At 34.6% G+C, this 15,991-nt stretch overlaps 1 protein-coding gene across 1 annotated transcript; it reads right to left on the bottom strand.

Annotated features, from left to right (window-relative positions):
• Positions 1–1,467: 1,467 nt before the first annotated feature.
• On the bottom strand, positions 1,468–15,943 carry LOC112046791 (uncharacterized). The gene is made up of 7 exons (XM_024083586.2): positions 15,550–15,943; positions 14,181–14,345; positions 10,113–10,289; positions 9,748–10,038; positions 8,626–8,763; positions 4,135–4,372; positions 1,468–2,857 (listed from the first exon to the last, which is right to left on the bottom strand). Exons 1-7 carry the CDS (start codon positions 15,696–15,698, stop codon positions 2,762–2,764), a joined length of 1,254 nt encoding a protein of 417 aa, XP_023939354.1. The 5' UTR covers positions 15,699–15,943; the 3' UTR covers positions 1,468–2,761.
• Between the last annotated feature and the right edge of the window lie 48 nt (positions 15,944–15,991).

The raw sequence follows: 15,991 nt of genomic DNA, 5'->3' as shown, positions 1-15,991 counted from the left end.
TTTAAAACAGTACCGTTCCTTTTTAGACGGATTATAAAATGTTTTAAATGACATCACAGCACATGTGCGTTTTTTTACTTTACGGCACATGTGCGTAATGAGATACATTATTGAAATTGGTGAAATAAGAATTACTTTACGAGCAAATGTGTTATAAATACTCTTACATTTATATTTAAATACTAAAAATACTACTACTTTTAATTTTAGTGTTACAAGTTTCATACCTCTAATATTATAAAATGTAATAAAGAGGGCAAAATGAATTACCCGACTTTTATCTCAAACAAAAAAAAAACAAAATGAACTCGAATAAAAAGTTACACTTTTATAGAATCCCGGGCTCCTACATATAATACCCGGCTCTTAAATAAATATTAACCATACATTTTTACTTAAAGACTAAATTCCTAGTAATATTTGTTGCATATAACATAACAAAGAGAGCAAAATGACAGAGAGAGCAAACAAAAAAAAGCTGCAGTTTTAAAGGATAAAATCCCGACTCTTACATTTTTCTTTCAATATCAGAATCTCCTGACTAATATAAGGGTTTGCTTTAGTTTCAAACCAATAGTTAAACATAATAAATGGTGTAAAATGAATTACACGACTTTTATTCAGTCCAAAAAAGCTTCTTGTTTAAAGGATAGCAACCCGGATATACTTTATTTAATGTAATATAGGCTTACGCTTGACTACAATTATAAATACATAAATGTTTATGTATTTATAATAGTAATATTTATGTAAGTATTTATACATAATACATAAATACTAGAGATGCGCCGAGTAACACTTTTGCCGAGTTACGAGTACCGAGTTTTACTCGGTTCATATTTTTTTCAACCGAGTACTCGGCCGAGTAACTCGGTTTAATCAAATTCCCACTTCGCGCGCGTATACAATTCAATTCAATTCAAAATTGTTTTTTCAAGTAGGCTTAGTTTACAAGCACTTTTGAAACTTCAAGTTTGACTATTTGTAGTGACTCTACCATCAGCTCAGTAGGCGCAGTCTCCTGTTGAGAAGAACGACGGGAAACTCAACAGTTGCTCTTTTAAATCTTTCATTTTAATTTTATTTAAATTAATGCTTTTCTTAAACAAGGTATACTCGGCATTCACCGACCGAGTTATTCGGCCGAGTACGAGTATCAAAAAATCCGCCGAGTACGCCGAGTACCGAGTATCAACCGAGTACTCGGCCCATCTCTAATAAATACCTACATAAATGTTACTCGTAAATTTTTACTTAAAGAATAAAATTAATATTCTAGTAACACTTATTACTTATCATTATAATTTAAATAATGAACTTTTTTTTTGGTTTTTCAGTGTCTCCTGAAGAATATGCAAGACCTTACTTTAGTTTCATACCTCAAGTTACAAAACATAATAAAAAGTGTAAAATAAATTACACGACTTTTATTCACTCTAACAAAAAAGATTCTGTTTTAGAGGATAGCAACACTGTCATACTTTTTTTAATGTAATATAGGCGGCTCGTGCTTGACTAAAATTATAAATACATAAATATATACGTATTTATAATAGTAATATTTATGTAATTATTTATATATATTACATAAATACTCACATAAATGTTACCCGTATATTTTTACTTAAAGACTAAAATTAATTCTAGCAATACTTGTTACATAACATAATAAAGAGTGCAAAATGTATCACAAATAAATGACCATTGGTTAAATATTACTTTTTTTAGTTTTTCAAATATTTTTTTTTTTAGTTTTTCAAATTCTCCTGAATAATATGCAAGGCCTTACTATTATTTCATAGCTCTAAGTTAAAAAACGTAATAAAGAATGCAAAATGAATTAATTAGACGACTTTTACTCACTCAAACAAAAAAAGCATCATTTTAAAGGGTTACAACCCGATTTCTACATACTAGGCTCTTACATAAAAATTACTTGTACATTTTTACTTAAAGACTCAATTTAATAGTATAGTCTAACATCCAGCACTAGAAATATATACCCACATCTGATATTCATTTGGGATGAGACATAAATGACAGAAAATATTCATATTGACACATTGCACATAGGTTGCCCAGTCAAATTGCGCCCAGATACATTTTTCATACAAAATTTATTAAACCATGATGGCTTCATACAGTTAAATTAAGCATAAAATGAGTTTTCATTTGCCATATTATACGACTAAATATACGATGTATAAATAACAATAGGTATTTTTTTTTTAAATAATATGTACCATATCTTTTAAATATGACCAATATTCCCATTCCCCTCCAGCGAGTCGGAAACGACTGTACTAGGAGTGGGTACGACAATAGATCAACGGAGCGGGGATCGAACCAACACCCCTCGGTGATGAGTCCAACTGCTCTTACCGGCTAGTTTATATCTGGCAAACCCACCGTTACAGTGTGAAAGCAAGGAACCTTCACTTTTTCATTTATTTTGAGTGTATTCTATTAACTTGTGTACGTTTTTTTCAATTATGAGAGAAGGAGATAAAACCAATTAAAAAATAAAATTAATCATTTAACTTCAACCTAAGTGCAATGTGTCAATGTGAATATTTTCTATCATTTACTTCTTATCCAAAATAAATAGCAGATGAGGGTATATATTTCTTATGCCGGATCTCGTACTACTTGTAACATAGCATAATATAGAGTCCAAAATGTATGAAGTAAGTACCTACATACGATTCCAAAATGTACGAGTAATATTATAAGGTATTTATATTTCATTTAAATACTAAATTTACTTCTTTTTCATATATTTAGGATCTCCTGTATAATATGTGAAGACTTCCTCTAGATTCATAATTGTTAAATTTGACAATATTGCCATCAGTTTCTGAAAGAAATTAAAGTACAAATCAGCGTAGTAAGATTTAACAATAATAAATTAATTAATTAATTTCTACACATTATTTATAAAGATACAAAGATAATAATAAAGGCTTCGTAGCAATTTCTTCCAAGCAACCTCTGGATTCGGAAAGTATGAGGACACCAAATATATAGTACAGCCTCCAATCACGTTGTGTGCGCGAGCGTTTGTGGGTGTGTGTGTAAGTGTTTTAAAAACAAAACTTGATTTAAAAAAGAATTCTTTATTTAATTTAATAATTAATAGGATTTGAACCGTCAGATTTAAGAATCACAAGGTTGCTATGAGCGACATTTTGAATGCGTTGTATTCAAGTGGAAAGATGCAGGGTTGGCCTGCTGACCTATTCACTATTTTGGTCTTTATTGTCAATCTATTAAAATAAACATTTACCTATTCTGTGATATCCACCAGTAAGCACCGGATGACATTTCAAAGATAGTGAATTAGCCTCCTGGGCGGTCAAACGTTTACTAATTTTTTGATATGAAATAAATGACATACCTATTTATTTAAATGTGTATGTTAATGAATGTTATCATTGACAATAACATTCATTGAAAAATAGACATTTTTAGCTATAAATATCAAAAAGTTTGTAAGGTTGCAGGGGGTAAGCTCAACTAGATTTACTGAACCGATTTTAAAAGTTCTTTTACCAATAAAAATCTACATTAAGGTATTTGTGAGTGAGAGTGTCATAGGCTATATTTTATTCCCGTATTCCAATGGTTTAGGTAACCGCTTATTCCGATGGACGTTGGGGTCTCAAGGTGCTGGAATGGCGACCCCGCACTATAGCTTGGCAATTTCGTTTGTAACACTCCCGATGTTGCACGCAGGGCGGGGGCGTGTAGCGATGAATGACACTTCCCCGCACGCACGATTTCACACCCGCGCAGTCTTTCCGTCGTCCGCATATCAACAACCTTGGCAGACTCTAGAAAGCGCGGTGTTAGTCGACCTCCCACCAGGTGGACTGACATCAAGCGTATCGTGATGTTTGGAAGTCCTTACAAAAGGCCTATGAGCTGCAGTGGACGGCTGATATAATTGTAGTGTTGTAATGTCTAGCATACTATATTGTTTGGTTATTACTAAGTGAGGGTGAAGAATAAATCAGTTAGCATCCGACCGCTGTATTTCGTTCACGCACATTACAATGATGATGATGATGATGATGATGATGATGATGATGATAATGATGATGATGATGATGATGATAATCAAAAGACTTTTACCGGTTCAACATCCGGTAGAAACATGTCCTTCTCAAATAAAATTGAACAGTGCGACTCATCGCAGGAATCAGTGTAGTCGAGTGGTTCACACTGCGAGTGATCTACATCCAGTCCGTATCGTTGGCACTGGTTTGCCATGCTTGTCGGGGACCAGAAATTTAACTGCTTGTAGATATCCTTCGTGGGTATGACCCGATGCCTGCTGTGGTATGCGGCACTCATTATTTGTAGTCCTTTCCTGTCAAAAAGAAATAGTGCGGAGTTTTAGAAATCTTACAATCTTACCGCGTAAACATCTCATCATCATACTGAATAAGATATATCGTCCCCGTAAATGGAAAAGTCATTAATTCGAAAAACACTGTTACGAGATAATGAGCGTTTAATGTATCTATTTGAAAATTCAATTTTTTAACGTAAAGAAACTATAACATAAATTGTTTTATATGAGTAAAATCAAATTCAAATTTCATTTATTTATTTAGGCTTAAGTTTACAAGCACTTTTGAAAAGTCAAGTTATGTCATGATTTAATGGTGGTAATTAAAGTTACGAGGGTCTCAAAAGCGTCTCGGTCCGAGAAGAGCCCACAACAAACTCAGCCAGGTTTATTTTTTTTACCACCATTTTACAAACTTAAGTTAATTCTAAAATAAAAATTTAACTAGCTCAAGTTAAATCTCTAATTACGCACTAGATTGCAAAGGGTAGACATAGTTATTTAACACATTTCATAGAACAAAAACTATGGCAGTTACAAAAATGACGGTTAGTCAGATACTCGTAAATGGAGAATGAAAAGGGTTTAATTACATTTATAACTCAAAAGGGAAATTTTGGGATTTTGCGACTCTTTGCTCTATGGGGACGATATACCTTATATCTATCTATATTTATACTAATATACTAATGCTGATTACTAATTACTAATAAATATTGTTAATTACTAATTTACTAATAATATTATAAAGGGGTAAGTAATGTTTGTATGTAAGGTCTAATCTTAGGAATTCATCATTAACAGCTTATATCATATTATAATGATAATCGGCTGTTAATGAAGATGATGATGAATCTTCAGAATTAATGATCTGTTTGTGATCATGATCTGATGATTTTCGCCTTGAAACGGTACAAAATTTCCCTGCATCCTTATTGACATAATTACATCGTATTATTCTCAGATAAGCTATAGTAGTAAACAAGGAATACACCCTTACAATACAATGTTGGCCTGTTCCAAGGATGCTCCTTATCTCCAATAGTTTTCAGCATAGTTAATAATATGCTAATAGACAAATTAATCAGTTTGGTTATCGGTTTAAAATTAACAATAAGTATACTCTATGCTGTGATAGCATGATATGAGCAGTGATAGCCCAGTGGATATGACCTCTGCCTCCGATTCCGGAGGGTGTGGGTTCGAATCCGGTTCAGGGCATGCACCTCCAACTTTTCAGTTGTGTGTATTTTAAGAAATTTAATATCACGTGTCTCAATCGGTGAAGGAAAACATCGTGAGGAAACCTGCATACCAGAGGATTATATTCATTCTCTGCGTGTGTGAAGTCTGCCAATCCGCATTGGGCCAGCGTGGTGGACTATTGGCCTAACCCCTCTCATTCTGAGAGGAGACTCGAGCTCAGCAGTGAGCCGAATATGGGTTGATGACGAATACTCTATGCTAGCCTTTGTAGACCACCTTCCTATACTGACACGTACCCGAATCAATGTCAGAAACTATTGAATGATGTGAATGGGTTCTGTTCGTGGACTGAGGGACTGAGGCTAAAGTCAAGGCTAGCCGAATTTATTTTCTGATGTTGTAGGTGCAGTAGACTCCTTAATGGGACCTCAGCGGCGTCAACGGCGGTCTCTTGAGCGAGCGAAGAATCATCGCCTGAGGTGGCCCGAAGGTGGAAGCACAAGATGTGGGCGGAACGACTCTATAAGCGGGTCTCCTCTGAGACTCGAATCTCAGCTTAGAGGGTCATTCTGGAAGGTCTCTTTTGGCCTGGGTGTATCAGTCCGGGCACCCCCGAGGTCGTGGGTTGTCCACGTCTGGGTGACGTCGGAGATCGGGGACATCGTCTTCGCCGGTGAAGACGCTTTGTAGCTTGTGTTTGTGTTGCCTGGGCAGCATTGTACACAAGATTGTTTGGTTCTAAATCGAAACTGTTGTTTGATGAGATGTTTCTCATTGCATACAGACTTTAAACGGTTATGACCTTGATCAACAAGCCTAATACTACTACTAACTAATGCTGCCTATATCTGGGGAGACGAAATATACATATATGTACTTTCTACAATGAAGGACTCTCTGTTAGTGGGCCACGCGAAACCACAATTGATGAAACAATGCCTTTTAAATTCCATGGTAGAAAGATTGATTACAAAGGACGTACTCCATCTCTAGAGGTAGTTGTCGATATCTTCATAAATGACCACAACTCAATAAGGTAGACAGACCAACAGAAAATAATAAATATTAAAAATCTTGGATTTACGATAATTATTTTGGATTAACGTCTGATTTCGCCTTTCCTTCTTTATGGTATTACCCTTTTAGCAAAATCAGATGCAAATGTCATAGACATTTTGTCGCGTGATGAAGTTTTAGTTTGGACTATCACACTCGGCTGACCCCTAAACTTTATTCAGGACTTATAACAGTTTATGAAAAAGGAAAATTTGAAGCCTTTGGAACTCCAAAACGAATTACTCGCGTCCCTCCCAAAAGATGAGTGTGCTAGAATTGAATTCAAGGCATTAATTTCATAAACAATTTATGGCATGTGCACAGGCAAATAGAGCTGGATTGGGTGCAAGCGACCGAGACAGTAAAATGTTTTTTACAACTAGATGAAAATATTACAACTACAAAATGCATGCAATGAATTTAGAAATACAACATGAGTGGTCCTTAGATGAGTTCTTCATCTATGTAGCTGTCTAAATGTCTTTCAAGTGACTCGCCTAGACTAAATTAACTTAGTACGACGAGGAAAAACCACTGAAAAATCTTGCTATACTTGTGGTGAGGCAATGTGAACAGTAAGGCACTTGTTGGTTGGATGCAAGGTGCTCCTAGACAGAGTTCTTTACTCACGCCGTCATGATAGAGTACATCTAATTCTCCGTCGAGGTATAAGTCTTTCAGTAGAACTCGAAAAGGATTGACTACAAATAAAAGACAAAATTAACTTCGTCAAAGTAGGCCCAATATCGAAGCTATATTCAATCCCGGGTTCTGCACCTGATTAGATTTTATTTTGTACGTATGAAAAACATGAAGTTCCAGAGGATGTCGCGTTAACGAGACCTAGACCGGATATTTTGTTTTTTTCCAAAGATACTATACATTTAGTACTTGTAGATCTGTGTCATGGAAGACAAACATTGTGAACCAGAGTATAAAAACCGGCTAAGTGCGTGTCGGGCCACGCGTAGTGTAGGGTTCCGTAGATTAAATTAAAACACCGTTCTACAATGCACAAACATAACGATACCATTCACACCATGGAATAGACAATGAAAAAATCATCCTCACTTTGAATGTACGAAGAAAACAATTTGTTTTTTATATTTTCTGTTTACCATCTTCTAAACGTAAATAATATACTTACCCCAAATTTCAGCTATATAGTTTTAACAGACTCTGAGTTATCTTACTGACAACTCTATCTTTTTAAACAGCAGGTATGCAATTTTCGATTTCAAATTACGTTTTTTAAGATAGTCGACTATAACTCTCTAAGTAGCAATTGCAACTTAGCTGTTGTCATTTGCTATGTGGTTAGTCAGTACGCCTTAGAAGTGGGTGCGAAAGGATTACCAGCGTAATCTCTCTATAACTTGTTTTAAGACCTTGGCCTCACTAGAACTGCAGCAAATTTACTAGGTATCTTAAGCTGGTAGGATTTTACCAAAGGAGATGTTCCATTTCAGGTCCACACGGTACCCCGTATCATTAAAATTTCAAAAATACAAGGATCTTATTAAAATTTATTAAAGTGAATAAATGTAACTAAATAAAAAGAAATAAATAAAATTAAACCCCAAGTTTTTGAGTTATATCAAGATGGCGCCCATAGAGCAACTATGACATGACAATTGACAGCAAACGTCAAATCGTTTACTGCATTGAAAACGTCATCAATCCGCCATTATTACCCTTATTAGTTGCATTTCTTGGGAGATAATAAATATTATTTCGAAAGAATTAAAGTAAATTCGTAGATTTTTATAATTAATAATAGTTAAAAAATATTTCTTTTATTTCCGCTAGGGTACAATGACTGGACCTGGGCTCCATACAATTTTGGACCACGATCAGAGAAGGGGTGTTAGTTAACAGTCCAGGAATTCCTTAACACGTTGGTCACAAGTCCAGGACTCTGCTCGGAGTTTATCTATCTGCCATACGATGGACGCGGCACCCACATGGTTCAAATAGACATACATATAAAATTAATTTCTATTACTTACTTTTGTAGCTCGGGAATATAATATCCCAGGACAGCATAGGTCAATGGGCACAGTTCCTTTGAAAGTTTTAATACTCTTGTATAATTATTATGCATGTTTGCTTTGGCTATTTCAAAGGCTAGTTTTACTGGAGGTGCCCTGGAAATAGAAATTTTAAAAATATTAATACAAATCAACATAATATACCTTTTACTGAAAAATAAAGGCTTTTCAATTACTCATTTATTTTTAAATTATTCAAAAATCAATACTTGTATCAATGCTTATATTAATGTTTAAAAAGAAATCTAAACCCAGAGGTGGGCAGTTGGCACGTCAACTAGAGAGTTGGAGATTAACAAAATATAATTTTAAAAATACTTCTTCTTATTTCTTGTCTATGGCACTTTGTACTGCCATTGTTTCGCAATAATTCCGTCAATATCAACGTAGATTAACCGATTCAGCGGTTCTAGCCCTCTTTTGGGAAACTGTCGTTTCCATTGCATCCGGGGTGTCACCAAGTAATTCTGCATCCATCGCTCCCAGTCGCCCCGAAATTTGTACGAGTGTTAGTGCAATACACACAAACAACTCACCAATATCTCCACAACAGGTATCTTTAAACAAACAACAAAAAACAAACAAACAAAAAAAAACGTGTGTTCGCCTGCTAGTCAACAAGGGTGATTGACAGAATTTTGAGATTGAGAACTTATGCAGACCTGTTTGAGTTGAATTTGAATTAAAAATAATTTATTTATTGATTTTTTGAAGAGCAATGTACATATATGCCTTTGATTCGGAGGGCTTAGTTTCGAATCCAGTACGGGGCTTGCACCTCCAACTTTCAGTTATGTGCATTTTAAGAAATTATATATCACGTGTCTAAAACGGTAAAAGAGAATTCTCATACTTAAGAATTCTCCAATCCATGTGAAGTCTGCCAATCCGCATTGCGCCAGCGTGGTGGATTATTGGCCTAACCCCTTTCACTATGACAGGAGACTCGTGCTCAACAGTGAGCCGAGAGTTGTTAATGATGATGATTTATTGTTTACAGTTGAACACATTTTTAGCCAAATTTCCACAATTAGATAGTCATACTTACTATAACTTGAGTGTTTTGAATGCCATACTTACTTTTTCACATAATCAGGTAGAGTTAAATACCTATTGGCCGCTTGAGTCACGTCTTTGAGATGGAACAGTATATTCACACTTTCTATCAGATTCCTGTCAACGGATAGTTCCGGCCTGCATTTAAATATCTCCAATATTGACTTTAAGGGTTTAGTTACACGGTGCATTTCTATTTCCAGTAATTCCGTGCGATCCAATCTATCACAACAATCCAGGAACCATTTTATACATTCCAGTGTATTTTGTCTATTAAGCGCTCGATCAAAATAAAATGGATGTTCATCAAATAAACTAAAAAAAAAAATATATAAGATACATTTTTTATTTTAAATGCAATCAAAATCTTAGCTAAAAATATTCATTACCAGTAGCCATAATAAATATAGACCCTAATCATAGGTTCGAGTAGAACCACAGAATACTGTGGTGGTAGTTCCTGTATTTGCATGTCTTGTCTGACTGCCATAAAACGGTCATCCAGAAAAGAATACAACATGTGCTTCGCATATGCGTTACTTCCCTTTTTGAACATATCTGGTACCCTGTAAACGAGAATGAGAATGATTAGAAGAAAAAATATAGAATAGACAAACAATTAACCCTTAACAGACCATGTTAATAAACCTTGGACCCCAAACAGATTGTGCTTTCTTTGCAATAATGCAGCTCAACAATATAAATCTTAATCCATACTAATATACTAATATTATAAATGCGAAAGTAAGTCTGTGTGTCTGTCTGTTACTTTTTCACTATTGCATGCTGAAGTGCTGAAGATACATGCTGAAGATCAAGATGAATTTTGTTGTTATGATAAATGGGACCATGGAGCAGAGCATAGACTACTTTTTGTTAATAAAATCAAAAGGGAAGGGGTAGAAATAGGGGTTAAAAGTTTGTACGGAAAATCCTTTATTTTGGTAGTTATAATTATAAAGAAATGTGCATAAATCATGAAAGAAATGCGATAATTCAAGAATTATTAAAATTCAACCCCTAAAGAGTCGAAAGGTGTTGATGAAAGCTTACACTAAATATTCGCAGATGAAGTCGCGGGTGTCCGCTAGCAAATATATATTTTATAAATTTGTAATAGTGTTTTGTATTATATTTTATTAACATAGTTAATAATTTAAAAAAAGGACAAATAAATGAGAGTCATATCTATATACAAATGCGAAAGGTCACTCATCACCAAATCTCGAAAACCACTTACAAAGATTACGTACAAAGATGAAATTTGGCAGAGAAGTAGTTCACAGTTAGTAGACGTCCGCTAAGAAAGGATTTTGGCAGGTAAGTTTAAGGAGGTCTAAGCAAGCTATAGCGGACGTCCGCGAGTGTGTACGCCACACAGTCGCGGGCGTCCGCTATTATTAGATATACATAACTAGGGTGTTGGACCCTCTTTGGAGGGGGTAAAACTCATCCTAGCCAAGAAACTACTTTTTCACTACTCTTGCTCAAAAACACTGTCATATGAGCACTCCATAGCGGGGCTAAACAATATTAATTTAAGAAACAACCATTTCAACCTCTAGGGGCTAAAGAAATTTTGTTTTTTTAATTTTTGTCCGTTATGAGTACTACTACTATAAAACGAAAAAGGTTTAATTTGTAAATAGTTAATCATACTAGAATAATGAGCTCCGTAAAACTAAGGTTTTATTCGAAAATAGAATCATCATAATAGTGATGATGCAATCTAAGATGGAAACAGGCTAACTTGTTAGGAGGAGGATGAAATTCACACCCCTTTCAATTTCTACACGACATCGTTCCGGAACTCTAAATCGCTTGGCGGTACGTCTTTGGCGATAGGGTGGTAGCCGAAGCCCCGCCAGATCTGGACCAATCAAGAAAACTTGAATAGGCCCAACCGGGGATCGAAATCAGGTCCTCCGTCTTGTAAATCCATCGCGCATATCACTGAGCCACGGGGCCGTCAAAAAGAAACAATAATAGAAAACATTCACATTCACACATTGCTAATAGGTTGCCTAGTAAAATTAAATAAATATTAAATGATATATTTTTTTATAATCTTCAAATCATCAATTAAGCTTTATTTCATTGTGGCACAAAAAGTTGATATTGATAATCCTCATAGTCACTGGGTCAATGTCCTTTATTAATTCTACTTCCCTCGTTGGGTAAAAAAAACATACACTAAATTAAAAGAATGTCCCCAACAATGACTGACCGCAATTTAACTAGACATTCTATTTGCAATGTGTCACTGAATATTATATATCATTCATTTCTTATCACTTTTAGATAAAAGATGAGATCACATATTTCGAATGCTGGAGCTTAGACCTTATAAAGGTGCATGATAAGCAGTGGCGTGCAGTTCATAGATGCAGAAATGCACTGCCTACCCTAGGTACTCATTTCGATCATACATTAATGGAGAAGGAATTTTCCATTTTGTATAATTTGTATGTAGAGTGCTTACCCTAGTTAAAAATCATGTGCATGCCACTATTGGTATGATGACTGCTGGGGGTAGTAAGATCTAGTCTATAAAAGCCACAGGAAGCACTGCATTTGTCAACCTGTGATGTTGTTATTAAGCCCCATTTCCTTGTAATTTTACTGATAGTATCTAAATTAAACATATCTATGCATCTGGGCTAGAACCTATGAGCAAGCTCTTTTACAAATTGCTAACTAATAATAATCAACAGTCACTGATGGATGTCATTATTACTCTACGACAAAGTAAAAGTTATCTATTTTTATATTATTACATGTTATATCCAAAAGGAAGTAAACCTATTTTATTTATAAAGCAGCAGACGTCTCTCTGTTTCCCCCATATAGTTCTTGTTCCTGTGGAAATATAGGGATAAAATATAGTCTATGACACACTATGAAAATTAGTTCATTAGATTCAGATGTTACCCCTATAACCTCAAACATTTTTAAGCTTTAAATGAAGCCTTCTAAGAGTCCAAACTCAAAGCTTGAGAAGTCCTAGTTTAGACTTCTGACTTCCTGATATAATTGTCAAGCCTAGTCCCAGTACAATATTTTCATTAAGTTAGAGGGAAATAGGTCACCGTCATAATATAGTATTTCAAATAAAAATATAAATACGCGAAGCTATAAGCCTTTCAGTAGCTAGAGCTCAAAAGGGACTGACCACAAACAAAAAACAAATAAACATTATCAAAGCAGGCTCAATATCAAATTCCACAAGTAAGCCCTATTCAATCCTAGGTTTTGCACTTGATTAAACTTTAATAATGGATACTTTTGAATAACATTATAAAATCCTGAGCATATCACTATTTTGAGATCTAGACATTTTCCTTTTTTTCCAAAAAAACATAAACATATTTTACTTGTAGAGCTTAATGTACCGGGGGACACTAGCATTCCAAAGGACCACAGTATAAAAGTGAATTAATATCCTAACAAATGAACTAACTAAAAATGTTAGTTAGGTTAGTTTGTACACATATAAGTGAGTGTTAGTGGATTACCAGCTAAATCTCTCTATAACTTGATTAAAGATCTTGATGTCACTATTCTACAGCCTTTCTTGATGAGCACTGTTTACCAACAAACAAATTTAAAATAAGGGTAAAAATCACTAGACATTTCACACCTAATAATAATTATAATTAACTTTAATCATTTTAATAATTTGATTAATAAGCTTAGAACAATTAGATATGGTTAATATATTTTATAGAACATTTTATAAAGAAACCATACATAATTTACAATAAATAAGTTATGAAATGACATGCATTTTCTACTTGCATTCCTAATTTCTTTGTTGGTAAACATTAGCTCATAAAATACAGACCGTCGAAAATGTTCTTAAAGTCATTCAACAAGAAAACAAAACAATTACTGTTACATAGCAGATCCAACATAGCACTGGTAACAGGCATGACAACTGGAAATTGTCTGCTCAAGAGACACTTGAAGATAATGAAAGTCATAGAAGAACCATCATCTACAGGTTATGGTGAGACCAGCTATCACTTTATAGCCGAGTGTCCCATGTACGCGCGTAAGATGAGAAGTTACTACATAAGGATACATTAAACGAAGTAGAACTGACAGATCTCACTATAGGGCATATTGTTAGGTTCACGAACGAATTAGGACTGATCACCCATCTGGCTTCATCAGACTTTCTCTCTATAAATATATATAAACAGTACTCATCAAGAAAGGCTGTAGTATAGAACTGCTGCAAGAACTATGTTAGAACAGTTATCCAATGATGTTCTAGTAGGATCTTACCAAAGGGGAATCCCACAATCACAATATCAGCCTCAGGAACCTAGGTATACCCCATAGAAAAGTATATGATTATTTTGTTCCGTTACCAACAAGCAAACAAACAAACCAACCATAGGTCTCCAAAAAATGACATTATAAAGAGTTTACAGAGTATATAAATTACTTACTTAAGTAGCAAATGGGTTACAGTGTCTGATAGAGCATTGAATGTTCTTATTGCATTAGGGTCAACCTCCATAGTGTTCACTATTGACCAGAGGTTGCTCTTCACCAACTGGAAGGTTCCAGGTTTGATAATTTCTAATTTATGTACCTGTTCTTCACTTTTTCTCCTGGAAAATAATACAAACGTTCTTTACTGTCTATGGTATTTTTGGTGAGTTGACCACCCTGCTGCTAATCACTGCTTACAACCTGTACTACAGCCTTTCTTGATGAGTACTGTTTACCAACCAAAAAGAATATTCATGTCATTTCATAACTCATTTATTTTAAATTATATATGGTTTGTTTATAAAATGATATATAAAATATATTAAGCTAATTCTTGTAAGGTTATTAATCAAATTAATTTTCATTAATTTAAGAACAAGTTAATTATAATTATTAGTAGGTTTGAAATGATTAGTGATTTATACCCTCATTTTTAATTTGTTTGTTGGTAAACAGAAATCAAGATCAAGAAAGGCTGTAGTATAAGTAAACTTCTTAGCGACACTATGGTCATAAAATTTGTCCCACCAAGTGACCCTTTTGGATTTCGAGGCTACCACCACTGAAGCAGCCAATTTGATGCCACCTTGACATTAGTCATCTGTAAGGGTTCCAAAGGAAGTCCCAAAACAATTACACCATTTATAACTCCAACGCTCTCTCTCTCTAGTCGGTCCCTCATGACTGAGGATCGTGACCACCTTGGCGAGTCAGCTTTTGGTTTACATTGCTCCTCCGTCGAGTACGGTCGCTTGCTCCTGTTTCCTATAGAAGATCGGACCATCGGGTTGGAGATCTACCTACCCACCACAATAATTTTTTCCAAGTTTTCGTTCCCACTGCGTGTGATATGCCCAAAATAACTGAGGATGCCCTGTAGACAGATGGTTGAGATAACTCCAACAGTCTGGGTGTAATTTCATCATCATTACCAGCTAATGGAATTCTAAACATTTTTGTAACCATCAAAGGTAATGCCCAGATGTATTACCATAGAAATATAATTTAAATAGATAAAAGACCAGAATGGCTTCTTTAAATCCTGATAGGCCTACGGGGCAAGGGCAAAGGATTAAAAAGAAATCAAAATCATAAATTCATCCCTAATAAGGGTCTAACAGAGTACTGATGTATCCACAACAATATTAGCCGAGTCAGGTTCATTTTATTGGCACAAAACATTTTCTAGAAATACCATAAAATATTTCTAAGATATAAATGTATTAGTTTTAAGATATTAGGTATGTAGTTATGTATTTTACTAACAAATAATTTATCTAAAATAAGGTAATTATTTAAAAAAAAAGCAGACTGAATACATACCGATCAACCTCCTCTGCAGGACACATATCCTTACATTTGGCTACGAATCTGTCTGGCTCGAATGAAACACCAAAGAATGTAAGGCTCGGAGAGACAATATAATTATCTTTTTCCTTTTTACGGTACTCAATTTTGGGCAGTTTGTACATTATTAATTCTACGTATTTACTTATTTGGTACCATAAGAATTAGAAATATATGCTAGAACTGTTAGAATTCGTTTCACGAACCTCGAAGAATAAAAAGCAAAAATTAGTTTCGTTAGATAGTAGATTTAAAGGATCTTCCCTCCAAGTGCTCTCTTGACGATATTAAAATGAAATTTTCTTTATCAATAACAATAGTCAATACAATTTACAGGAAACGGAAAAAGATCAATATTTAATTTAGGTCAATCATTTTTTTTTATTCAGCATGAGGTTCCAGTCTTTTGTGGTTATCG

This window comes from Bicyclus anynana, chromosome Z, assembly GCF_947172395.1.
Source record: "Bicyclus anynana chromosome Z, ilBicAnyn1.1, whole genome shotgun sequence".
NCBI lineage: Eukaryota > Metazoa > Arthropoda > Insecta > Lepidoptera > Nymphalidae > Bicyclus > Bicyclus anynana.
The sequence above is the reverse complement of the archived record's forward strand: the minus strand, read 5'-3'. Positions and strand labels throughout refer to the sequence as shown.

What these genes read in the sequence shown, in the direction of transcription:
- LOC112046791 (XM_024083586.2), bottom strand. Translation starts at nt 15,698, where the DNA reads ATGTACAAACTGCCCAAAATTGAGTACCGTAAAAAGGAAAAAGATAAT. An exon ending in GTAACCCATTTGCTACTTAA is followed by an intron (nt 10,290 to 14,180) that starts GTAAGTAATTTA and finishes TCTCGTTTACAG; the next exon opens with GGTACCAGATATGTTCAAAA. An exon ending in TATATTCCCGAGCTACAAAA is followed by an intron (nt 4,373 to 8,625) that starts GTAAGTAATAGA and finishes TCTTTTTGACAG; the next exon opens with GAAAGGACTACAAATAATGA.